This window comes from Artemia franciscana, chromosome 16, assembly GCF_032884065.1.
Source record: "Artemia franciscana chromosome 16, ASM3288406v1, whole genome shotgun sequence".
Classification (NCBI taxonomy): domain Eukaryota; kingdom Metazoa; phylum Arthropoda; class Branchiopoda; order Anostraca; family Artemiidae; genus Artemia; species Artemia franciscana.
The window spans coordinates 21,560,597-21,588,266 of record NC_088878.1 but is presented as its reverse complement, the minus strand read 5'-3'; the positions used below and the strand labels follow the sequence as shown (position 1 = coordinate 21,588,266).

The window sequence follows — 27,670 nt, the reverse complement described above, 5'->3', positions numbered from 1 at the left end:
TTTCTTTTAGCTTAGGGCAAGACAAGATAAAAAAAGTTACAGAATAGATGGGAATATGTAATTTGGGCTATATATTTCCACATAAGGGGGGGGCGGGAGTGAAGGGTAAAGTATTCGGACAGTTTGAAGTCAGAAAAAAATTCTTGCTTCATATTATGCAGAATAATTTTACCTAACACTTTTTGTGTGCAGACCTTCTATACTTTATTCCCCCCCTCTAATGTGCAAATATATAGCCCAGATTTGCCAAGGGCCTCAGGCAGTTGGATGCTTTGTTGAGTTGTTAGTAGTAGTAGTATTGGCATTGAATGTTATAAATATTTTAATGACAAACACTACATCATTGAAGACATCAGTGCCGGCCCGGAAGCATTACGATTTCTGCCAATTTTTCAGGTAGTGATGTTCCGGCGGAATTATCTGGGGGCTATTTTCCGCGTATTTTGATTTCCGGGAAATAGTTTCCACGGAAGGGGGCATTTCTGGAGTGACTGAGAAACCGATTAGAGATTGAAGTCTTATTCAAATGAAAGAATGCTAAGGAGAATTTTCCAGGCTGAATCGCCCGCAAGCAATTTTAAAGAGAGGGGGATTCTCGTTGAGGATGGAAATGTCTGGGAGAAATTTGACGGGGGGGGGGTTACTTTACGTTGTATGAAATTTCACCGAAGAAGATATCCGCTTGGGGGAGGGCTGGCCCCTTAATATATGAAAGGTGTCCCTCTCCTTAATACCTTGCTCTTTACGCTAAAGTTTGACTGTTTGTCCCAATTTTTTTAACAGCGTTTACTGAAAAACGGGGGCTTTTTAATTAGAATGGGAAACTTTTTTTTAAAAGTGTTAACAGCTTTAGCATAAAAAGTAAAGTAATGAGGAGGGGACAACTCTCCATATAAGGAATAAATCTTCCAAAGTTAATTTGCAAATTTGGTTTTCATTTTTCATGTACGGTGAGTCAAATTCGAACATGCATCAGTTTGCATACAAGTCCAGTGGACAATGCCCGTCACGCGTGAACCCAAAATCAATCCGATCTTTCATCCCTTAGTTATGACTATCTCACCTTAGGTCTGCCTCAAAATTAGTTTTACTCACATTTAATGATCAAAGGCTAAGACTAGTGAATGTATAAAGTTGAGCCATTACACTATTAACCTTTTCTATTAAAGATTCAACACTACGACTAAAAAAAGCAAGAGCAGTATCATCTGCAAACGAAGTAAGGTAAGGCACCCAGCAGGTAGAATCTCATCATATCAACGTAAATAAGATGTAGTTTTTGTGCTGATGACGACCACTAGTTTATATAATCGAAATATCCAGATTTTTTGCATCAGTTTTCACCATCTAATAAAAGGACTTATCCCCATTTGAGTTTTTATTTTGTTAGATTTTAGGTTTAGTGTTACTCAAAGATTGGTCAACACTATATTTGCCTTTTAACTCCTTTTTGGAGTGTGCGTGTGTGTGAAAAGAGAGAGAGAGAGAGAGAGAGAGAGAGAGAGAGAGAGAGAGAGAGAGAGAGAGAGAGAGAGAGAGAGAGAGAAAAAGGGGGGGGGGGGGAGAGAGAGAGAGAAAGGAATTAAAAAACATAGAGAGAGATAGTGGAGGATTGCAGAGGCTCAAGAAAAAATGATGTCCGCGCTTTAAAGATCATTTCAGACAGTTCACCAAAAGTCCAAAGGACATTACTTGCAATTAAAAAAAAAAAAAAAAAATAGAATTATTGTGTTCCTAAAAGTCTTATTGTAATTTTTATCCAACCGAGATTTTTATTCCACATATTTATGCACACATTTTAGCCCTTGTGTCTTTATCTGTACCATTTATCTTATCATTTTATTTTTCTAATTGAAATATTATTGAAACATTCTTTGTTATTGAAATCTTCACGAATAAACTGTTCCCGTGAAAAGTTTAAGACCTTTTGTTTTCAGATGTGAGGCAGATCAATGCCATATAGTAATAGGAAAACGATTTGAGAAATCCAGGCATGTAGAAGTTAGTTAGGATCCTGATCTTTTCTTAATTATATTATTTACTTTTAATAGTTATTACCTTCCTCAAAAGAAGTGGGACAATTAGAGGCTCATATGAGAATGACCAAATCAGTTCACGTTGCTTTCCCTGTCGACTTGTTTTTAGAAGCTGATAGCCAATACCTTGTTTTCGAAAAAGGTCATGGAAATATGCACACTCAGATTAAGGATCTAAAGTAGGTTGAGCTTTCTGTTCATATTTTAATTTTTTAATTTAACTTTGTACATCTAGTGGACATTTAATGTTAGAAAGATTTTTTTTTTCTGATTAAATTACGGTTTTGACTAAGTCTTCGATTCTCTTTGTACTTACTGTTTCATTTGTAGGAAATTGTATTTAAAATAATTTTAAAATTAGTTCTTAAACTTAGTTCTCCAGCATTATTTTGGGTTTTATAAAAAAATCTTTTGATTTAAATTAGTAACTGTATACTTTCTCATGAACAGAACTAATATGAACTAAAATAGCTGATCATTTTTATGCGTACTGAATTTTGGGAGTTTCTTAAAGTAAAGCCAACAGCCATATTAAAATCTAAAACGAGCCACCCTAAAACAAGCGCATGATAATTCAAACTTAAAACGAACACAAATTAATGCGAATGTAGAGATGAAGTCTAAAATGAACAAATATTATCATAAATTAGACTTGGATCACCAGTCCCCTCAAACCCCCTAAAGGCATGAGTGCTATGTTTTCTTTACTGAACATTAAACAAAATGATTCAAAAATTACTAACTTATGTTTCAACTTGATATTTGTTGCTCAGTTTTCATTACTTTTGATTGAAATAGAAATAAAAAGAAAAATAGTGCCGAAGAATAGACTTTTAGAACATTGAGCCGAAAATAATTGCAAATATGTTTTATTCTAAGAAATTTATATGCTGGTTGCTGTAAGTTTGATTAGTATTTTGACTTTTTTTTTATGGCTATGACCAGGGCTGTGGAGTCGGAATCGTGGAATCAGAGTCGGAGTTTTAGAAAATTTTGCTGAATGGAGTCGGAGTTAGAGTTGATAGGCTATATTGAAAATGTCTGGAGTCTAGTAAAATAGGCCGGAATTTTGGTAAATTTTTGCTGAATGGAGTCGAAATTGGAGTCGATAGGCTGTATTGAAAATTTGTGGAGTCGGAGTTAGAACCAGAATCAGTTATAACTTATAAAATCTAGTTAAATAAAGCTTTAAAACAGGGATGTGGAGCCGGAGTTTTAGTAATTTTTTGCTGAATGGAGTTGGAGTCGATAGGCTATATTGAAAATGTCTGGAGTCGAAATTGGAACCAGAGTCAGCTATAACTTATAAAAATCTGGTTAAATGAAGCTTTAAAACATGGCTATGGAGCCGGATTTTTAGTAAATTTTTGCTGAATGAAGTCAGAGTCGGAGTCGGAACCTGTAAATTGGAAAAGTCTGGAATCGGAGTTGGAGCCAGAGTCAGGTATAACTTACAAAATCTAGTTAAACGAAGCTTTAAAACAGGGCTGTTGAGCCGGATGCTTAGTAAATTTTTGCTGAATGGAGTCGGAGTCAAAGTCGATAGGCTATATTGAAAATGTCTGGAGTTGGAGTTTCAGCCAGAGTCAGTTATATCTTATAAAATCTAGCTAAATGAAGCTTTAAAACTGAGCTGCGGAGCCGGAGTTTTAGTAAATTTTTGCTAAAAGGAGTCGAAGTTGGAGGCGATAGACTGCATCGAAAATGTCTGGAGTCGGAGTTGGACCCAGAGTCGTTATAACTTACAAAATCTAGTTAAATGAAGCTTTAAAACAGGGCTGTTGAGCTGGATGCTTAGTAAATTTTTGCTGAATGGAGTCGGAGTCAGAGTCGATAGGCTATATTGAAAATGTCTGGAGTTGGAGTTTGAGCCAGAGTCAGTTATATCTTATAAAATCTAGCTAAATGAAGCTTTAAAACGGAGCTGCGGAGCCGGAGTTTTAGTAAATTTTTGCTAAACGGTGTCGAAGTTGGAGTCAGTTATAAGTTAGAAAATCTAGTTAAATGAAACTTTAAAACGGAGCTGCGGAGCCGGAGTTTTAGTAAATTTTTGCTAAAAGGAGTCGAAGTTGGAGGCGATAGGCTGCATTGAAAATGTCTGGAGTCGGAGTTGGACCCAGAGTCGTTATAACTTACAAAATCTAGTTAAATGAAGCTTTAAAACAGGGCTGTTGAGCTGGATGCTTAGTAAATTTTTGCTGAATGGAGTCGGAGTCAGAGTCGATAGGCTATATTGAAAATGTCTGGAGTTGGAGTTTGAGCCAGAGTCAGTTATATCTTATAAAATCTAGCTAAATGAAGCTTTAAAACGGAGCTGCGGAGCCGGAGTTTTAGTAAATTTTTGCTAAACGGTGTCGGAGTTGGAGTCAGTTATAAGTTACAAAATCTAGTTAAATGAAGCTTTAAAACGGAGCTGCGGAGCCGGAGTTTTAGTAAATTTTTGCTAAACGGTGTCGAAGTTGGAGTCAGTTATAAGTTACAAAATCTAGTTAAATGAAGCTTTAAAACGGAGCTGTGGAGCCGGAGTTTTAGTAAATTTTTGCTAAACGGTGTAAAAAAAAAAAAATAGAATTATTGTGTTCCTAAAAGTCTTATTGTAATTTTTATCCAACCGAGATTTTTATTCCACATATTTATTGGCTTTAAAACAGGGCTGTAGAGACGGATGTTTAGTAATTTTTTTGCTGAATGGAGTCGGAGTAGGAGTCGATAGGCTATATTGAAAATGTCTAGAGTTGGAGTTTGAGCCAGAATCAGTTATATCTTATAAAATCTAGCTAAATGAAGCTTTAAAACGGAGCTGCGGAGCCGGAGTTTTAGTAAATTTTTGCTAAACGGTGTCGGAGTTGGAGTCAGTTATAAGTTACAAAATCTAGTTAAATGAAGCTTTAAAACGGAGCTGTGGAGCCGGAGTTTTAGTAAATTTTTGCTAAACGGTGTAAAAAAAAAAAAAGTATTATTGTGTTCCTAAAAGTCTTATTGTAATTTTTATCCAACCGAGATTTTTATTCCACATATTTATTGGCTTTAAAACAGGGCTGTAGAGACGGATGTTTAGTAATTTTTTTGCTGAATGGAGTCGGAGTAGGAGTCGATAGGCTATATTGAAAATGTCTGGAGTTGGAGTTTGAGCCAGAGTCAGTTATATCTTATAAAATCTAGCTAAATGAAGCTTTAAAACGGAGCTGCGGAGCCGGAGTTTTAGTAAATTTTTGCTAAACGGTGTCGGAGTTGGAGTCAGTTATAAGTTACAAAATCTAGTTAAATGAAGCTTTAAAACGGAGCTGCGGAGCCGGAGTTTTAGTAAATTTTTGCTAAACGGGGTCAGAGTTGGAGTCAGTTATAAGTTACAAAATCTAGTTAAATGAAGCTTTAAAACAGAGCTGCGGAGCCGGAGTTTGCTAAACGGTGTCGGAGTTGGAGTCAGTTATAAGTTACAAAATCTAGTTAAATGAAGCTTTAAAACTGATCTGTGGAGTCGGTATTTTAGAATTTTTGCTGAATGGAGTCGGAGTCAAAGTCGATAGGCTATACTGAAAATGTCTGGAGTTGGAGTTTCAGCCAGAGTCAGTTATATCTTATAAAATCTAGCTAAATGAAGCTTTAAAACTGAGCTGCGGAGCCGGAGTTTTAGTAAATTTTTGCTAAAAGGAGTCGAAGTTGGAGGCGATAGACTGCATCGAAAATGTCTGGAGTCGGAGTTGGACCCAGAGTCGTTATAACTTACAAAATCTAGTTAAATGAAGCTTTAAAACAGGGCTGTTGAGCTGGATGCTTAGTAAATTTTTGCTGAATGGAGTCGGAGTCCGAGTCGATAGGCTATATTGAAAATGTCTGGAGTTGGAGTTTGAGCCAGAGTCAGTTATATCTTATAAAATCTAGCTAAATGAAGCTTTAAAACGGAGCTGCGGAGCCGGAGTTTTAGTAAATTTTTGCTAAACGGTGTCGAAGTTGGAGTCAGTTATAAGTTAGAAAATCTAGTTAAATGAAACTTTAAAACGGAGCTGCGGAGCCGGAGTTTTAGTAAATTTTTGCTAAAAGGAGTCGAAGTTGGAGGCGATAGGCTGCATTGAAAATGTCTGGAGTCGGAGTTGGACCCAGAGTCGTTATAACTTACAAAATCTAGTTAAATGAAGCTTTAAAACAGGGCTGTTGAGCTGGATGCTTAGTAAATTTTTGCTGAATGGAGTCGGAGTCAGAGTCGATAGGCTATATTGAAAATGTCTGGAGTTGGAGTTTGAGCCAGAGTCAGTTATATCTTATAAAATCTAGCTAAATGAAGCTTTAAAACGGAGCTGCGGAGCCGGAGTTTTAGTAAATTTTTACTAAACGGTGTCGGAGTTGGAGTCAGTTATAAGTTACAAAATCTAGTTAAATGAAGCTTTAAAACGGAGCTGCGGAGCCGGAGTTTTAGTAAATTTTTGCTAAACGGTGTCGAAGTTGGAGTCAGTTATAAGTTACAAAATCTAGTTAAATGAAGCTTTAAAACGGAGCTGTGGAGCCGGAGTTTTAGTAAATTTTTGCTAAACGGTGTAAAAAAAAAAAATAGAATTATTGTGTTCCTAAAAGTCTTATTGTAATTTTTATCCAACCGAGATTTTTATTCCACATATTTATTGGCTTTAAAACAGGGCTGTAGAGACGGATGTTTAGTAATTTTTTTGCTGAATGGAGTCGGAGTAGGAGTCGATAGGCTATATTGAAAATGTCTGGAGTTGGAGTTTGAGCCAGAGTCAGTTATATCTTATAAAATCTAGCTAAATGAAGCTTTAAAACGGAGCTGCGGAGCCGGAGTTTTAGTAAATTTTTGCTAAACGGGGTCAGAGTTGGAGTCAGTTATAAGTTACAAAATCTAGTTAAATGAAGCTTTAAAACAGAGCTGCGGAGCCGGAGTTTGCTAAACGGTGTCGGAGTTGGAGTCAGTTATAAGTTACAAAATCTAGTTAAATGAAGCTTTAAAACGGAGCTGTGGAGCCGGAGTTTTAGTAAATTTTTGCTGAATGGAGTCGGAGTCAAAGTCGATAGGCTATACTGAAAATGTCTGGAGTTGGAGTTTCAGCCAGCAAAACTGAGCTGCGGAGCCGGAGTTTTAGTAAATTTTTGCTAAAAGGAGTCGAAGTTGGAGGCGATAGACTGCATCGAAAATGTCTGGAGTCGGAGTTGGACCCAGAGTCGTTATAACTTACAAAATCTAGTTAAATGAAGCTTTAAAACAGGGCTGTTGAGCTGGATGCTTAGTAAATTTTTGCTGAATGGAGTCGGAGTCCGAGTCGATAGGCTATATTGAAAATGTCTGGAGTTGGAGTTTGAGCCAGAGTCAGTTATATCTTATAAAATCTAGCTAAATGAAGCTTTAAAACGGAGCTGCGGAGCCGGAGTTTTAGTAAATTTTTGCTAAACGGTGTCGAAGTTGGAGTCAGTTATAAGTTAGAAAATCTAGTTAAATGAAACTTTAAAACGGAGCTGCGGAGCCGGAGTTTTAGTAAATTTTTGCTAAAAGGAGTCGAAGTTGGAGGCGATAGGCTGCATTGAAAATGTCTGGAGTCGGAGTTGGACCCAGAGTCGTTATAACTTACAAAATCTAGTTAAATGAAGCTTTAAAACAGGGCTGTTGAGCTGGATGCTTAGTAAATTTTTGCTGAATGGAGTCGGAGTCAGAGTCGATAGGCTATATTGAAAATGTCTGGAGTTGGAGTTTGAGCCAGAGTCAGTTATATCTTATAAAATCTAGCTAAATGAAGCTTTAAACGGAGCTGCGGAGCCGGAGTTTTAGTAAATTTTTGCTAAACGGTGTCGGAGTTGGAGTCAGTTATAAGTTACAAAATCTAGTTAAATGAAGCTTTAAAACGGAGCTGCGGAGCCGGAGTTTTAGTAAATTTTTGCTAAACGGTGTCGAAGTTGGAGTCAGTTATAAGTTACAAAATCTAGTTAAATGAAGCTTTAAAACGGAGCTGTGGAGCCGGAGTTTTAGTAAATTTTTGCTAAACGGTGTAAAAAAAAAAAAAATAGAATTATTGTGTTCCTAAAAGTCTTATTGTAATTTTTATCCAACCGAGATTTTTATTCCACATATTTATTGGCTTTAAAACAGGGCTGTAGAGACGGATGTTTAGTAATTTTTTTGCTGAATGGAGTCGGAGTAGGAGTCGATAGGCTATATTGAAAATGTCTAGAGTTGGAGTTTGAGCCAGAATCAGTTATATCTTATAAAATCTAGCTAAATGAAGCTTTAAAACGGAGCTGCGGAGCCGGAGTTTTAGTAAATTTTTGCTAAACGGTGTCGGAGTTGGAGTCAGTTATAAGTTACAAAATCTAGTTAAATGAAGCTTTAAAACGGAGCTGTGGAGCCGGAGTTTTAGTAAATTTTTGCTAAACGGTGTAAAAAAAAAAAGTATTATCGTGTTCCTAAAAGTCTTATTGTAATTTTTATCCAACCGAGATTTTTATTCCACATATTTATTGGCTTTAAAACAGGGCTGTAGAGACGGATGTTTAGTAATTTTTTTGCTGAATGGAGTCGGAGTAGGAGTCGATAGGCTATATTGAAAATGTCTGGAGTTGGAGTTTGAGCCAGAGTCAGTTATATCTTATAAAATCTAGCTAAATGAAGCTTTAAAACGGAGCTGCGGAGCCGGAGTTTTAGTAAATTTTTGCTAAACGGTGTCGGAGTTGGAGTCAGTTATAAGTTACAAAATCTAGTTAAATGAAGCTTTAAAACGGAGCTGCGGAGCCGGAGTTTTAGTAAATTTTTGCTAAACGGGGTCAGAGTTGGAGTCAGTTATAAGTTACAAAATCTAGTTAAATGAAGCTTTAAAACAGAGCTGCGGAGCCGGAGTTTGCTAAACGGTGTCGGAGTTGGAGTCAGTTATAAGTTACAAAATCTAGTTAAATGAAGCTTTAAAACGGAGCTGTGGAGCCGGAGTTTTAGTAAATTTTTGCTAAACGGTGTAAAAAAAAAATAGAATTATTGTGTTCCTAAAAGTCTTATTGTAATTTTTATCCAACCGAGATTTTTATTCCACATATTTATTGGCTTTAAAACAGGGCTGTAGAGACGGATGTTTAGTAATTTTTTTGCTGAATGGAGTCGGAGTAGGAGTCGATAGGCTATATTGAAAATGTCTGGAGTTGGAGTTTGAGCCAGAGTCAGTTATATCTTATAAAATCTAGCTAAATGAAGCTTTAAAGCGGAGCTGCGGAGCCGGAGTTTTAGTAAATTTTTGCTAAACGGTGTCGGAGTTGGAGTCAGTTATAAGTTACAAAATCTAGTTAAATGAAGCTTTAAAACGGAGCTGCGGAGCCGGAGTTTTAGTAAATTTTTGCTAAACGGTGTCGAAGTTGGAGTCAGTTATAAGTTACAAAATCTAGTTAAATGAAGCTTTAAAACGGAGCTGCGGAGCCGGAGTTTTAGTAAATTTTTGCTAAACGGTGTCGAAGTTGGAGTCAGTTATAAGTTACAAAATCTAGTTAAATGAAGCTTTAAAACAGGGCTGTAGAGACGGATGTTTAGTAATTTTTTTGCTGAATGGAGTCGGAGTAGGAGTCGATAGGCTATATTGAAAATGTCTGGATTTGGAGTTTGACCCGGAGTCAGTCATAACTTATAAAATTTAGTTAAATGAAGCTTAAAACAGGGCTTTGGAGCCGGAGTTTTAGTAGATTTTTGCTAAAAGGAGTCGAAGTTGGAGGCGATAGGCTGCATTGAAAATGTCTGGAGTTGGAGTTGGAGCCAGAGTCAGTTACAACTTACAAAATCTAGTTAAATGAAGCTTTAAAACAGGTCTGTAGAGACGGATGTTTAATAAATTTTTTGCTGAATGGAGTCGGAGTAGGAGTCGATAGGCTATATTGAAAATATCTGGAGTTAGAGTTTGACCCGGAGTCAGTCATAACTTATAAAATCTAGTTAAACGAAGCTTTAAAACAGGGCTGTGGAGCCGGAGTTTTAGTAAATTTTTGCTAAACGGAGTCGAAGTTGGAGGCGATAGGCTGCATTGAAAATGTCTGAAGCCGGAGTTGAAGCCATAGTCAGTTATAACTTACAAAATCTGGTTAAATCAAGCTTTAAAACAGGGCTGTGAAGCCGTATATTTAATAAATTTTTGTTGAATGAAGTCGGAGTCGGAGTTGGAATCGGTAAATTGAAAAAGTCTGGAGTCTGTGTTTGAGTCGATTATAAAGTATAACCGCTCCACAGCCCTCTTTATGATTAGGGATTTATGTACTATTAAAATATATTATTTACAGTTCCCTTCAATCTGTTTTTGTAGAAAACTTTCTATGGATTTTCACGAAATAAGATAAAAAGAAAAAATAGTACTGAAAATTAAAAAATAAAAAATAAATAGAGATTACAACTTTGAACATGCAGACTGCAGTTCTCAGTCCAATATTGAAATACAGCCTTCCAACACCAAAACGCATAAAGTAAATATTTTAGGGGTTCCATTTATAGTATAGCCCTTCCAGATATAATGTTAATCGTTAAAAGTCTCCAAGATGGCGGTATGACTGTCCCAAGGCAAAATATTTGAAATATAGACGTCCAAATCGACGCTCGTTAAGTTTATTATTTCCCCCAAAATTGGCATCTAAGGTTTTCCTGAGCTACTTTTTATTGCAAATCTGGGGCTAGTATTGCAATATAGAAACTTCAGATCCAAATGCGTTAACGACAGATCTCAAAATTGTGTTTTATTTCCACCGTAGGGAGTATTGAAGTATTAATGCTGTTACTAATTATAAATCTGAAGCAAGTGTTGCAATATGAAGGTGAAACTCAAAGCATAATAAGTAAATTTTCCAAAAATAACGGGTATGTTACAATCTGATCTAAATCAGTGTCATGCAAGGAATCTCAATTGGTATGATTAGACGGCACAAAATGGAGAGCCTTTTGCCCAGTACCCCTCCGACACCATCTCATTCTAGTATAAAAACTATTTTGGCTCATAATCTCTCAAAAATCACACACGGAATCACCCTAACGATTATTTTAACGATATTTTTAGTCATTATGATTGTGGTGTGATTTTGCAAAGGCAAATTAACTAAGTACACATTTCATGAATTAGGATATGATTCTCGCATAAGCTTGTTTTGGTTGATTGTTGATAGCGCTGTTTTGTATCTAAGGGTAATATCACAGTATAGAAGTCCAATATAAAATTAATTAAAGTAGTCTTTGAGTCGAAAGTAATGTTTCATTTTTTCTCATAATGAAGAATTTCTGAGACTGTTGATTAGAAATCTTAGACTAATAATGAATGTGAAATTTCAACATCATTTATTCGCTTCTTCTTCCTTAACTGTTCCCGCAACGACTACTACTAGAAGGGTTTTACTAATAATAAACAATAACTACTACCCCTGATAAAGCTAATTAGCGAAAACTTTTACTACCAATACGTGCAAAAACTGTTTCAATTAAAAAAGGAGTAGAATTCAGCGGAAAAAAAAAAACAGGTTTTGCCCATGAAAAGTAAACAAGCCATTTTGAGACTTGAAACAAGGAAGAATAAAGTGGTATGGGATATCAAAGCAAAACCATGCAGACATTATTGTGAATGAAGGAATAAAAGATAGACGAAAAGAAATTACGATATATATTAAAAACAAAAGTGAATTAACATAAATTAGGCACAAATAAGGGCTAAATTTCAGAAGTGACACGACCCATTTTTTTGTTAAAATTTCTTGACGTAAAAATTGGTAACAATTCACCTAGTTTCTTTTTTAATTTCTAAATATAGAAAAAAATTGGTCAACAAAAAATTTTCCATTTAAGCATTATATTTATTGTCCAGTAACGGAAATCGATTCTCTAGACTTTCAGTAGGTATTAGAGGTGTACACACAAACTTTACTTGTGGTAAGTTAAGATCTTTTTTTGAGTTGGGCTTCCTTTTTTATTTTGAGTTCAGTTTGTTTTAGGCGTCTTTTCTTCACTCATGGACTTTCTGCACGTTTTAGGTTTGACATCCTTATGTAAGCTAGATTTTACCTTTTTGAATTCTAAATCGCTCTTTGTTTTTCAGTGTATATACAAATCCCTCATAAAAACCTTTGAAGCATATTTATTTTCTTATTCATCAATAGAAAGGAAAAAGTATTTTGCTAGAAATTATTAAGTAAATTGATACATAGGGTTCATTACTTCGAATATCTAGGCAGTATCTTCTTAGTGTTTTAATTATTTTTCCATTGCTTAGAGTTTTGCCAGAAGAAGTTGCCAAGGCTCTTTTCCTCCAAATGGTTGAAGCTGTTGCCGATTGCCACTCTGGAGGGATTGTTCTTAATGATATGAAGTTGAGACGTTTTATCTTCTCAAACTCCCTAAAGTAAGTTTCTAGTTTTATGAATCGATTCTTATGAATATGATCATGTGATCTTGATGAATGTGATCCTTATGAAATGAGTTTTATGAATCTGATAGATCGCTATTAATGAATTTATAGAAATAACTTGTGAATTTAACCAAAAAAACATGTTTTTTTTAATGACATGCTATTATAATAATAAAATTTAAATAATATATTTACAAGTAAAACAAATAACATAGTATAGATAATATATGTATGATAATATGTAATACAAAATTAACATGTTATTTTTATAAAATTTTATTATAGTAATTTTATAAGTTAATAAAAGAGTTAATAAGTTAATTTAATTTAATTTTATAAGTTAAATATATTAGTTAGTAAGGAAATAAAGTTACGTTAGTTTTCACCGATTTATTTATTAGTCAAGAATCTTCCCATAAAGTTCTATGAATTCTATATTAGGGGTTGTATAAAAACAAATTATAACACCACAGTGTGTACTTGGATGATTTGGGTTCATTCTAGTAAATTAAACAAAAAAGAGGTTTTTTAACTGAAAGTAAGGAGTGACATTAAAACTTGAAACGAAGAGAAACTATTCCGTGTATGAAAGGGACTGTCCCCTGCTTAACGCCTCGCTCTTTACGCTAAAGTTTTTATTATTTTAAAAAGTAGAGTTGGGATAAAGAGTCAAACTTTAGCGTAAAGAACGAGGCGTTGAGGAGGGGACAGCCCCTTTCATATACGAAAAAATTTCCGTTCGCTCCTTAAAATAATTCTGCTCACCCCTTACTTTCAGTTAAAAAAATTGTTTTTTTCTGAACGTTTTTCAACTAATGCGGATTCGGGTTTGGCTCACCGTAGGCTACATGAAAAACTAGTACGAAATTTGAATATTAGTTTTGGCAGATTTATTGCGTATATGAAGGGTTTTCCCCTCCTCAATACCTTACTCTGTACGCTAAAGCTGTAAGCACTTTTAAAAAAGCTTGCTATTATAATTAAACGGCCCCCTTGTTTCAGTGTCCATTCTTACATAATTGGGACAAACAGTCAAACTTTAGCGTAAAGAGCAAGGTATTGAGGAGGGGGCAACCCTTCATATATAGAATGATTTCTGTTATTTTTGAGTTTTAATGTTTTTCGTTACTTTCAGTTAAAAAAACTTGTTTTTATAATTTAATTTCTGATCGTTTTCCAAATAATGCCTGTAAATCTGTCTCGCCCTCCTTGAAATATCCCCTCCACCTCACGGAAAACTCCTCCTTGGAAATTTCATCCAACGTAAAGGCAAAATTCCCTCCAGACAGTTCTACCCTCGCTGAAAATCCCCCTCCCCATAAAATTGCTTGCGGATGATTCAGCATGAAAAATTCCCCTTCGCATTCTTTCATTTGAATAAGGCGTTAATCTTTAATTGGTTTCTCGATAACTCCAGAAACGCCCTCTTCCGTGTAAATCGTCTCCCTGGAACCAAAATACACGTAAAATGGCACCCGGATAATTCCTTGGGACATCTCCACACGTAAAATTTGGCAAAGAGAATGTAAGACAATTAAACCGAATTCCATATAGTAATTACGTCAAATCCCCAGTAACATTTCCCCTGAAAATTCACTCCCTGGAAATTTTCCTCCGAAAAGAGTATTATCCCTATAGAAATTCACCCCAAGCCTTCCCCACCCGCCCCCTGAGAAATGTCTGTATACTTCCCAAGTAAACAATGGGTAAATTTCCGTTTATTTTTTGTATTCATCTTAGTTTAAAATTCCCCATTTCGCTGGTTTTGCTGAGACGGATGCAAGGTGTCAAATTGTCTTCATTATTCCTTCCTTTTTGAATAACAACTTGAGCATGATCTGTTTCTGCCTCAAAAAAGAGGCAGAAACAGAGATAAAAAGAGGCTGTTCGGACTTTGGATTATTTGGAAGTACGATGATTCTCGAATCGATATGCTTCTTTTTGTCCGTTCTTCATCCGGGGGCAAAATCAAATCAAATGAATCGAATTGGGGGGGGGGGGGCACTTGGTAAAGAACGATGTGGTCTCTAAATAGTCTAATTTGAAGAAAATCCTTTTCAATTGAAGAAAAACTATTGCTAAATCCACTTGAAATTTTTGAATCTTTGCTAGGTTCATCTCTTGTTGACTGCAATTAATTAAAAAAAATTCCACACAATAAGTTTTTCAAAGAAAAATAAAAAACTCCATTAAATCAAAAATTAGTAAAAATAAAATCAAAAACTCTACCAAGCATAAAACTGCCACAAATCAGCATCGATAAATAAATGAAACCCAAGACGAACACAAATTACAATAAATAACCGAGTCAAACTCAAAACGAGCAGAAACTAACATGAGTAGGGCTCAAACCCCTATGCCTTCCCAAGGCCAGAAGATAATTTGTTTTTTACTGAAAAAAAATCAAATGAATGTGCATCGTGGGTTTAATATACATACGTTGATATTTATTTCTTAAAATGTCAATAATATTTATTTATTAAAGCTGTAAAAGAGAAAACATTTAATTTTTTTCAATAAAATGCAAATTATGTTCTGGCCTTGGAAAGGTATAAGGGTTTTGAGATATTGCTGGTATTGCTTTGTCACCCTATTGACAATCTACGTTCGTTTTGATTTAGTTCCGCATCCGCCTAAATATTCCTTGAAAGCTTCACCTTAATACCCTTATCCTGTGTAGTAGCAATAGTTGTAGTAACAGTAGGCCTAGTAGTATTAGTAGCAACCTTTTTTTCAATATCCCCTTCAACCCACGATGAAATTTTTAACTTAATACCATCAACATGTCCTGAAGCATTGCTGATACATCCTCTTGACAGCCTGTGTGGGCATAGTGTGTTTCGATTTGTTTCAATACAGTTACAATATTGCCCAGAATTTTGCCTTAATTCCCTTAGGTCTGTTAGTAGTAGTAGTAGCACCGGTAGTTGTAGTAGCAGCAGCATTAGCAGCAGTAGTAGTAGTAGGAGTATTAATAATAGTAGCAGTAGTTGTAGTTGTAGGAGTAGAAGCAGTAGTACTATGATGCAAATATTGTCTTTTGGTTTGTTCAACGTCCCCACAACAAGTGTTTTAAGTTTTATTTTCACACACGAAACTGTTCCTAAGATATTGCTGATATGCACCTTTGAGAACCTGCATGCGGATAGCAGGTTGTCATTCATAAAATTGAATTTTTTATAAATATTCTCTGAAAATTTCACCTTCATACCCATAGGTATAATTGTAATAGTAGTTACAGCAGTAGTATAATTACTCAATTTAACACAATTAGCCATTGCTACTATATTGTCGATTTGCTCTTTTGATAACCTGTATATTCATATACTTCTTGAAATTTTCTTCTTAATGCTCTTAACCTTACAAGTAGTTGCGATAGAAGTAGTAGTTGGAGCAATAGTAATAGTAGTAGGAGAACTAGTAAATGTTACAGTAGCAGTAGTAGTAGTAGTAGTGTACACATATTGCCTTTCGGTTAATTGATCTTTCCCCTTTAATTTTTCTCTGAGAGTTCCAACTTAATACACAAAACAATTCTGTAGAGACGCTATCTTGAAAATCTAAATGCACATAGTGTAGTTTTGTTAGTTCAAATTTGCCATCAATATTCTCTCAAATTTTTTCTTCATGGATGTAGCCTTAATAGTACTATTATCACGTAAGTTTCGGTGGTAGTAGAAGTTGCAGTGTTAGTGTTGTATTAGTAGTAGTAGTAGTATTAGTAGCAGTAATAGCAGCAGTATTAATAGCGGTAGTAGCATATTGATATTGCCTTTTGGTCACTTGAACATCGCTTTCATGATGCCCCGGAAGATTCTCCTTGACACGCTAAGCCGTTCCAAAAATATTGTTGATGTGCACTTTTGACACCCTTTTGACGCCCTTTTCACCTTAATTCTTTAAGCCTTACAAGTTGTTGCGATTGAAGTAATAGATGAAGTAGTTTAGTAGCAGTAGCAGCCTAAGCAAAAATAGCAGTGGTATTAGTATTAGTAGTGACATCCATATACTACCTTTTTGTCAATTGATCTTACCCTTTAAGTTTTCTCCGAAAGTTTCAACTTAATACCCAAATCAATTCTTGAGGTACGTCCTTTTGACAATCTGCATACGCTTGGTGTGTTTTGATTTAGTTCAAGTTCCCCCTCAATATTTTGTCAACGAATCACCTTCGTACATGTAGCCTTAATTTTGCTAGTATTATAGTAGTAGTGGTAGTAGTAGGAACAGTAGTAGCAGTAATAGTATATAATTATTAGCTGCGCCCTGATCACTTCGACTCTTAAAAAGGGCACTAGAACTTCTAATTACGAATCCAATGAGTTCCTTCCATAGCATATACGACCACCCTTTCTATAAGGACATTATATGCCCCCAGAGCATAACTTACAACCCTTGTCCTGAAAACTCTAGGAGGGGGTTGTCTTCCTCACAGACATAATTTCCGGACCCTCCAACTACGATGAACAAAATTGTTATCTCTAAATTTTGATAGGAGGTATGAAGGGAAATAATGAGCGTGGAGAGGGGGACTGGTTGCTCTCAAATCACTTTGACTCTTAAAAAGGCCACTATAACTTCCAATTTCAGTTCAAATGAGTCCCATCTGAAGTTTATACGACCATCCATTCCATAAAAACCTTATATACCCTCAGGACATGACTTGCAACCCTATCCTCAGGGCAATGGGGGTTGTGTGAACCCTAGAGGCATTATTATGTATTCTTTGGAGTATTTTGAGCAAAATTGCTATATCACAATGTTAATCAGATTTGTTTGGTGAAGAGGGGTAGTTGGGGGGGGATCTAGCTACCATCCATCACTTTTGACTCCTAAAAGGGAAGTAGAACTTCCAATTTTCAACCAAATGAGCCTCCTTTTAAAGTTTATAAAGCAATTTTTACCATAAAAACCTTAAATGCCCCCAGGGTATAATTTACAACCCTTGCCCCCAGGCTCTGGGGTTTGTTTCAACCCCAAAAGCCTTTTCGAAGTTTCTGCAACAACGCTTTCTATAAAAACCTTATATGCCCCAAGGGCATAACTTACAACCCTTGCTCTAAGGACTATGGGGGGGGGGTTCACCCTCAAAGACATAGATTCCCAACCTGTCAACTACGTAGAACCAAATGGGTATATCAAAATTTTGATCGGAAGTGTTTGGGGAAATAATGGCCGTGGGGAAGGGCTATTTGCCCTCCGATCACTATTGACTATTGAAAAGGGCACTAGCCCTTTCTATTTACAATCGAATGAACTTTTTTCGAAGTTTCTTCGACAACTCCTTTGATACGAAGTGTCTTGGTCAAAACAAAGCCAAAAAAATTAAAAATAAGAAAATAATACATTGTGCCAACATCGTTCTTTACTTAGGCGTCGCTATTGCGCTGCCTATGATAGAGGTGTAACTGTTGGTAACTTGTTGAATCAAATTCAAAATTTATTGAAAATATCTTATGAATAATTTTTGAAGAGATATTTGCCGTTATTTAAATGACACTGTCATCCCGTGCACACCTTGTAGGCCCGCGTAAAAAATTTCAGCTGTTCATTGTAACTATCTGCTAGTTGCAATGAAAAGGATAATCGCAGGACAAATATTTTGTTTATTTTACTGATATTTCGGTAAAGGGCTACGGATACGAAAATTAATGTTGAGGGTCAAGGACACTTTTTGACATTAATTTACAATTACATACCTTTCTTAAAACATAGGTTTTGAAAAAATGACATGTTGACGTCGTGATACCAGTAGTCAAACACTCCAATCACAAAAAGCTGCGTTTACCGAACTTGTAACAGGTCAATAGTGACAACATGCGGTAAGAGAGACGACTTACTCTCCCCCTCCCTCTGAAGGGGAAGTTATATGAAGGTGCTCACTTTTTGATTTATTACTGGCCAAAGAAAGTCAAAGGATGAATAAGTGAAAAGCCTGGCTCTAAATAAGTAGATATTTCTCGAAGTGGAAGCACTAGTTTCAGTATTTCCATTATATCAGAGATTGCAAGACTGACAATTATTTACCAAAAGAAAAGAATAGATTGATTCAAAATAGCCAGTTGACTATCAAAACGGTCTAAATAATTGCTATGAAAAGAAAATTTCAAGTGTCAAGCAAAACTTTTTTCCAACTGACTTCCCCTCTCTAACTTCGAGAATAATTTCCTGTAGACCCTCTAAGGTACAATTGTTCCATGAAGAATTCAAAGAAACTTATTTCAAGGCATTTCGATAAAAGCTACATATAACAAAATAATGAAAAATAAAATCTATACCGTTTTACACTGTTTCAGCGCTGTGCAGAAACCAATCTTTTTTTGGTAATAATTGCACATGCTTTAACTCGTTATCATTTGACAATTACTTATCTCACCAGACCATCCTACGCTCTCAATTTAAAAAGTCTTTCACACAACAGAGTAATTTCTTTTAATGTATATACCTACGTAGATATCACTAGTTTCAGATGAATTCTGCTCAATTTAGTTTTATCTGAAGGTTTAAAGCAATATCTGAACTCTTTATTTACAGGCTACTGGGTTGTTAAGGATAGGTGCATCTCATGTCCTCATTTTTTTTTTATTCTAGGACGAATCTGTGTATAGAGAGCCTCAATGGATGTGTCCTTTTGCGGCCTGGAGAGAGTGATGATAAGAGATATTCAAAGAAATCAAACCCTTTTTATATCTCACCTGAAGCCATAAGAGGTGGAAAAGATGGTTATTATAAAGGGAGACCTTCTGATGTTTGGAGCCTTGGTATAATGATGTATACAATGCTTTGTGGAAAGTAAGCTTTAGCTATTCATCTTTCAGTATTGAAGACATGAGTGTGGCTGTTAAAACCTAAAGTCAACAATAACAAAAGTAGCCGCTGTTTCTCAGCAATTTCTCTTCTTTTTTACCAAAAGAATATGCTAGCTTTACGTATTTCGGTGTAAAAAAAACATTTAATTTAGTTCTTACGGAAATAATTATAATTGTTATTATTGCGACAATGTTTTTGATTTTTTTTTTTTTTTTTTTTTTTTTACTTGGTTCCGTAGACCGTGACCTATCGATATTCCGTAAGAATATGCTCTTTTTACAAAAAATATGCCTTTTGTACAAAAAGAATATGCTAGCTTCACGTACTTCGGTGTAAACAAACATTTAATTTAGTTCTTACGGAAATAATTATAATTGTTATCATTGCGACAATGTTTTGGAATTGTTTTTTTTTTTACTTGGTTCTGTCGACCGTGATTTATCGTGAATAAGTAATGTCAAATTTTGAAGAGCTGTTAAGTAACTAAAAGTTTGATATGGATCCAGATTCCATCTCTTCTTCTTTGAAAAAATAAGAAAAAAGAAGAAGAAAAAACATATTTTTTAACCATCTTCAAACTATTTAATGACGATTAATCGCATACTTTGAGAATGAGCTGCAATGCTATAGGGATTATAGATAAGAAAGCTTTGTCAAGATGTTATATTTTTTACATTATGTTTAAAAAAACAAGGCAGCGCAGTAGTTCTGCCTGAGCACAGAGCAAAGTGGCTTCCACATATTATTTTTATATTTTCGACATGGCACTTCGTAAGGAAGGAGTTGTCGTAGAAACTTGGGGGGGAGGTCAATGGGTTTGAAACTGAAAATTACAGTGCTCTTTTTTAGAGTCAAATGTGATTGGAGGGAAATCGACCCCCCTACTACGCTCTTGTTAGTTGCCTCCCCCCAACCCTAGTGAAAACTTCAAGATTGGCATTTTGTTCACAATAATCGAAAATTATGATTACCATTCTAATAAATTGTGCAGGTTACCCATTGTTTACATATAAGTTTTATTATCGGAAAAGGTGAGGGGAGTAAGTTTGTTCCTACGCCTCCATAAAGACAAAGGGTATTAAGTTGAAACTTTCGTGGAATTTTGAGCGGAATGTTGAACAGAACCGAAAAACACTATGTGCATCCAGGTTGTCAAAAGGGCGTATCTGCAATATTCAGTGAATAGACAAGTGTATTAAGTTGAAACTTTCAAGCCCTGGTGAGCAGGATGTGTAATGAAATCAAAAGGGCGTTAACCAAACAGTTAGAAAACTATAGGTCTCACCTTTTGCCTGCGAGTCCAGGGGACTTGTTAATCATGTGTCTCCTATTCCTATATCATATCCTATTCCTATTCCCATAATCCTATACTACGGTATTCCACCTTTAGACTACAAGTGGCCAAGTCTATTAGGCTTAGATCACTTGTTCGCCTGTGAGTTCAAGCAAATTCAGTCCCCCATTTTTCATACACGTTCAGTGGGCATTGTACGTCGAGCATCAACCAAAAATCAGTCCGATCTTTCATCCCTTGGTTCTACGACTATCTACCTTATTTTTGCCCTAGGAATGATGTATGGACGGATTGATGACAGACCTATCTATCAACAAGCGAAATGACATCATGTTTATACAATCCTAAAAAGGGCTCACGCCATATTTTGCTTATCACTCGGTGGGAAACACCCTAAAAAGTCTACCCATCTTAACGAAAATCATACCATCAGATTCATCATATCAGAGAACCCTACTGTTGAGGTTTCCATCTCACATCTACAAAATGTTGGAATTTGTGATTTTTGGCAGAAGAAAGATCACGGATATTTTCTTCTTTTTTTTCTCAGGGGGGATCGTATTGAACCAATGTTCCTAGAAAGTCGAGAAATAGCTCATTCGACTGGAAATCCAAATTTCTAGTTCCCTTTTTAGGTGACCAAAAAGATTTGAAGGCACCTAGCAACCCTCCCACGCCCATTTTTCTCCAGTCATGTGATAAAAATTTTAAGATAGCCGTTTAATCCAAAATAGTCAAAAGGCCAAATAACAATACTTCTGTGATGACTTGACATTCTACAGTCCCTAGGTAAGTGCTATAAGTTACGCAATTTGCCCATATTGTAAATTTACGGAAAAATATATGGAACTTTCTCAGGGTAATTTTCTGTGGGGAGAGGGTGATTTCCCACGGGAGAATTTTCCCTGGAGGGGGCACCTTCTGGAGTAATTTTCCAGGAGAAATGTTATAAAGGGGGAGGGGAGAGGATTTCCTGGCATGATATGAAAAACAGCCAGAAATTCAATAAAAAAACAAGTTTGTTCAGCTGAAAGTAAGGAACAACGCTGAAATTTAAAACAAACATGAACTGTTCTGTATTTGAAGGGGTTCGTTTCTTCCTCAGTCCTCGCTCTTTATGCTAAAGTTTAAACTTGTTTGTTCTAATTCTTAAGAAATACTACTCAAACAAAAAGGCCCGATTTTGAGTGAAAAGTATTTTTAAAGAGCTTTAAGACTTTAGCGTAAAGAACGCAATTTGAGGGAGGGGCAGCCACCCTCATCTACAGAATAATTTCTGTTCGCTTTAAGTTTTAATGTTGCTCCTTACTTTCAGTTGAATTTTTTTGTGTTTAGTTTATTTTTTGTTTTTTTATCTAGTTTAGTAACCAGAAAATAGACTAAGTGGAAACAATATACACGAATATGCTTTTGTCTCCGTTTGATAAAAGTGATTCTTTTATTTGTAATCTTAATGCACAACAAAAGGAAAAAATAAACCGTATAAGACTCAAAATGGCTAAAGTTCTTATTATTTTATTTTATATATTTAACCTAATAATTTTGCTAGGCAACACCAGACAGCGTTGGTTACTCGTCTTCGATACGAAATTGCTTTTCTTCTCTTATCTCTTTCCCACACTCTCTGGTCTCCTGAATTAATCTTCGAATTTTTTAGGTACCCCTTTCATGATGTTAATCCAATAACACAGTTATCAGAAATCGTTGGTGGAAAATACATTACCCCTCCTGGAATGTCTTTTGATGCCAAATGCTTGATAAGTAAGATGCTAAATAGAGATCCAAATGAACGTCTCTCTGCAAAAGCGATTTTAAGCCACGCTTGGTTTGATTCACCAGAAGATCTGAAAAATATTGCGTTAAAATTAGAAAAGTTTGAAGAGAGAATTCATGTTGTCCCGACTGCATAGACGTGTAAATATTCTTTGTTTGTTTTAATATTGTTGCTGTTGTTCTTAAAAGTTGTGTCTATTGTGTTTCTCACCTCTTGGATTATTGCCAAAAAACTATCTACTAAGCTATATCTTCTAAAAACATTGCGTTAAAATTAGAAAGGTTTGAAGAGAGAATTCATGTTGTCCCGACTGCGTAGACGTGTAAATATTCTTTGTTTGTTTTAATATTGCTGCTGTTGTACCTAAAATCCGTGTCTATTGTTTTTCTCACCTCTTGGATAATTGCCAAAAAACTATCTTATAAGCTATTCCTGAAGGTTTGATCAGTAGGGCACTTTAGATTAACAGTGTTATCGTATACCCATTGCATTGCTGAGCCCTCCACCCCCCCTTTAAAAGAGAATTTGCAAACAGTTTTTGGCAACATTTGCAGTGTGACAGCAATGATATAGATTATATATTAAAAAAATGAAGTGCTGACCAGAGCTAAATTTTTCAGTTACAAGCTGCTGTATGTATTCAATACGGCCTCATTTAACGGTCGCTTTAGAACTATGATGACTTACAGTTAAAGTTTAGTTTCAGCATTTATTACTCTCACTTATCCAAGATAAAAGTCTTCGTCCCAAAACTTAAATGTTTTTAAATCCAGAATTCTGGCGCAGAAGAAAAAAAAAATCGATAAGTTTGTGAGATTGTCCAAGTTTGACATTTTAGCATACAATTGATATACTTACTTCTTATAGAGATTTAAAGTCGTGCAACCAAACCTATAGTCAGTGGTTTTCAAAATGTATTTAAGTTGCAAGAAAATATGCATATAGTATCGATGGACAAAAAAGGGGGGAATTTCAGAACAAACGTTACCCTCCATTTTGGTGTAAAATTAAATCAAATAGGATGATCTTAATAGTGACTTTGATTTCGAAAAGAGTAAAATGTTACATTAAGTACTATTTATCTTCCTAAAAATCGTAGCAAAGTAAGAACATGTTCAGTATGTAGCAACAAACCAACCATTTTTATGAGAAGTCAATACGAGTTTAGTTTTGTATGTGAATTCTGTTGAAAACAAAGTTGTATTTCTCGGAATGAATTTATTATAGTTGAGCTGATATTTATGATAGGTTAGTTTTATCAACTGTTTTACACGTCCTTACGGCTTACACGTGCTTGGATATATATTTTGGGCATTGAAACAGCCGAAAAAAGTATTTCTTTTTCTTTATTGAGTTTCTATAATAACAGTTTAGTCTTTGATAAAGTAAGGGTTTTGTAGGCTATACCCGTGCTTTGGATGTTACACCGGTACAAAACGATGTTTTGTCGAAAGTTTCTTTGTTTACTTTCATTTTGTGTAATTTAGTTCAAAAGTATGTAGAAAGTAATTTCTCTGCAATGGCACAACTGATTTAATATGATACTAAATACAGGAATTCTGAAAGGTCTTAGTTAAGTTTTGTGGAGAAGAAACCTATAGAAAAGAAAGAACAGTTTTCAGGAAATAAGATTTTCAAGACCTTGGAATAACTCAAATTCGTATCAAACTAAAAAATGAATGTTTGCTCCCTTATACATGAGCTTAAAGCTATACATGCTCCATATCTTAAAGGGTCGTGTCTCCTGATTTTAAGCTCAAATTTCTAGGTACTGTCAAAAAGATACTAAATTACCTAGCCTATAGAGAAGAAAGGTCAATTTTCTGGGAATATAATTTTCAAGACGTTTGGTTAACCTAAAACCACATAAATCTAGAAAGTTGCGATTTTGGTTACGTATTCCCAGGCTTCTATTATCGCATTATAAAAAATATTTACAAGTTTCGTGGAGAAGAAGCCTATAGAAAAGAAAAACATTTTGAGGAAGTAAGATTTTCAAGACGTTGGAATAACTCAAAGTCATATCAAACTAAAAACTGAATGTTAAAACATGACTTCTATCGTTACACTAAAAAGAACATCTTGAAACTAACACAGGTAAGATTCGGGCTGCCATCTCTTTAAGCCCCTTTGAAGGCTAAATTATCATTTTTGGCGTTAATGAAAATGAGATATATGTTGAACTGTGCTTGTTTCGTTAATTTTGAAAAAAGAGAAAAAATCTAACTAATGAGGAAGCAGAAAAAAGGTAATCCTTAGACATTGGTACGTCTGTGAAACTTAATTTAGTTCTACTAATTCTAAATTCCAATTTCATCTCGGCAACAGACTAGTGGGTAGCTTTTGCCCAAAAATTAACGCAAATATTATATGCATAGATTATTTTAAACGTCTATCTTATGGCTTGTGTGGCTCGTAATGATTTTATTGCTGATAGTTTTTGTAGATCATTCTTCAATTCAAATGACGAAATACGGTAAACCAATTGTAAATTCTTTTGAAACGAAACAAATGTTGGATCCAAGCATTAGACCTTGAGTTTGACGCAGTTTACCGTTGTATTGACTTCACTTGCTACATTTATACGAATCATTCGAAAAATAAGGTCATGAAATTTCGTGATGTATCCCTCCTCCACCCAAAAAGGGAAAATGACAGACGAAACAAAAACCTTTATTTTTTGTTATAATGGACAATCAACTCATTATGGGCCTTCAGAATCATGAAAGAATCAGAATCAGTCTGTCTATTGTTTATTATCTTCTTCTTCTTCATTTTCTTGAAATCAATTTTTGAGTTATTTATTTACTCAATTCTTCCTAGTTTACTTGACTTTTGAATTTAAATAAAACTTCATATTCAAATGCATGCTTTTTTACTATAATTAGGATCGAAGCAAGTATGTTTCTTTGAATCCTTAACTCCGAGACAAATAAATCATGGAAAATACGTAGGGTAAAAAAGATATCATACTTTTATGTTGCAGCCGTTCACTATCATTTTTAATAATGTCCTATGTGCTTGTTATTTGTTTTGATGAGTTTCAATGACGACTTAGCTTTTTACACCTATATTCCGGAAATGGATATTTTCCTAATTTTCTACATAATGTCATAGTTTTGATGAGTTTCAATGACAGTTTCGCTGTTTAAACAGATATTCCATAAAAGAGATGCTGTGCTAATCTTGTACATAACGTTTGCTTGATAGAATTTTGAATAAATGTTTGGGGATTTTCTGGGCTCGCATGCCCTTTCTTTGCACAAGAGTAACCATGCCCTACCATTTCGATGGATGAAGATTAGGGATTGCTTATGCTGTATTAGCTCAAAAGATGGAGAGTTGTGAGCTGTGACAATATAAAATGTGACATCTTTACTTGATAAAATGTCAAATAATTATTTCGTAATTTTCCGAGCTGATGTATATTCAACCTAACCACAGAGGTAACTATGCTGACCTTGGCTGAAGATACAGAAAAGAATATTTTTTATTGGTTCGAGAAATGGTGAATTTTGGACATCTGGCATAAAATTTGCTTATGCGTGTATGTCCATTTTGGATAGGGTGTATGCTTCAAGGGGAGCACAGGTAAAATAGTTGGGGAAAAAACCTAATGCGAAAAGAAAATATAGGTTATGTTCTCACTAAAATTGAGTCTTTAATATCCGGGTCGGTAGGTAGGTATTTAGGTAGGTAGGTATGCATTTATTTAAGAAAAAAAATGCTACAATCAACATTATACTGCTCAGTTTAGGTACCTAAGATGACCCTGTTAAGCAGCAAAATAACAACATATTAATAATAACTTATTCATTCAAGATGAAAGAAATACGCAAAAAAAGAAAAAAATCATAGGGAAAACTATGGTGTCTCTATTCAGCCATCTCTCATCGTAAATAAAAAGAAAGAAAAAAAAAAGAAAAAAAGAAAGGGATAAATTTTAACCACCATAGTTTACAAATTATCCAAAAATATTTTTTATTCTTCCTTTAAATAACATAAGGTTTTCATACCACCTAACACTTTCTGGGATTGAGTTCCAAATGTCAACAACTACATGCTCAACCATGAATCTAGATCGCGTTATATGCCTGATATCACCAGTCAACTGTTCAGAGTTTCTAGTAGAATAATCGTGACAATTTGAATTACATCGATAAAAACTTCTAAAATCTATGAACACAGTAAGAAGGATAAGATTCCTTTCTAGGGCCCTATCAACACGCTCCATTATATGGTATGCCGCATGAACAGTTGAATGTCTAGTTCTGAAACCGAACTGTGACTCACTTAATATTCCAAGCTTGTCTAAATATTCATACAGCCGTCGATGTACTATTTTCTTTTATATCTTTGAGAATAGTGGCAACAAGCTTACAGGTCGCCAGTTTGTCAAATCTTGCTTATTGCCTGATTTGAACAGTGGTAGGACCGTCGCTTTTTTTGTGTGTCAGGGAATTGGCAGACTTCAAATGACAGGATAACAAGGTAAAGAAGACAGGGTTGTCGATACGCTGAAACACTTTGAATGCTTTCAGATTCAAACTATCAATACAGCAGCATTTGACTTCAAATTCTTCGCAATTTTTGCTAACTCTTAAATTGACGCTTTCTCAAATTGAAAGTTATGATGTTCTCCTCGATTATCTTCGAAGAGCGTGTCACTTTTCGCTGGGACTCCGTGGGAAGTGTCTTCCTTGATTTTAGGAATTGAAATTTGAGTTTTCAGTTTATCTTTGCAAAGCTCAAAATAAATGTTTGGTTGATGGATAGACTCTTCAAATGTTCCCTTTACACACTTGCTACAGGATCTCATAGCTTCAGCCTTATTTGCCTCAAACTGCATAAGCTGTGACTCGAGAGCAAATTGCGTGTCATGTAACCCATAACAGAATACCAGATACTTGAACACTAGACTTTGAAATCGCAGTCTTTGGATCCAAAATCCCAATAATAAGAACTCACCAATCAGGAAATTCTCGAGACTTTGCTAGGGTCAGATACTGAATACTGAACAAATGAACTAAAATCATTTTTATAAAATCTTTTTACAAAATATATATGCCAAAATTTTTATAATTTTTATAAAAATATATGCCAGAATTGCCTCTCACTCAATTGGACTATCTGTCTTGGCTTTTTCTACAATTAGCCATGACTTGATGCCCACAACTATTCAATTTTAATTCAAAATTCCACTTCATTTAATTCCGTTTATTTATGAAAAATGATGGTAGTTCATTTGTTAATTGATATAACTGAACCTATAGTTTTTTTATTAGTTTGGTTAAATGGCACGGGTAAACGGCGGGAGTAAGTTTAGCTATTATCTGTAGCTCCAATCTATTAAGAATAATTTACAACAGTTGACAAAAAAAACTCGTACTTGTTAGTGGGGCAGGCCCAC

At 35.1% G+C, this 27,670-nt stretch overlaps 1 protein-coding gene across 1 annotated transcript; it reads left to right on the top strand.

The window, feature by feature from the left end:
- The first annotated feature begins 1,552 nt into the window (after positions 1-1,552).
- Positions 1,553-27,272, top strand: LOC136037216 (tribbles homolog 2-like). The gene is made up of 4 exons (XM_065719815.1): positions 1,553-2,215; positions 12,248-12,376; positions 18,974-19,174; positions 22,144-27,272. Exons 1-4 carry the CDS (start codon positions 2,094-2,096, stop codon positions 22,394-22,396), a joined length of 705 nt encoding a protein of 234 aa, XP_065575887.1. The 5' UTR covers positions 1,553-2,093; the 3' UTR covers positions 22,397-27,272.
- Positions 27,273-27,670: the final 398 nt, after the last annotated feature.

What these genes read in the sequence shown, in the direction of transcription:
- LOC136037216 (XM_065719815.1), top strand. Translation starts at nt 2,094, where the DNA reads ATGAGAATGACCAAATCAGTTCACGTTGCTTTCCCTGTCGACTTGTTT. An exon ending in ATCTTCTCAAACTCCCTAAA is followed by an intron (nt 12,377 to 18,973) that starts GTAAGTTTCTAG and finishes TTTTTATTCTAG; the next exon opens with GACGAATCTGTGTATAGAGA. An exon ending in TATACAATGCTTTGTGGAAA is followed by an intron (nt 19,175 to 22,143) that starts GTAAGCTTTAGC and finishes CGAATTTTTTAG; the next exon opens with GTACCCCTTTCATGATGTTA.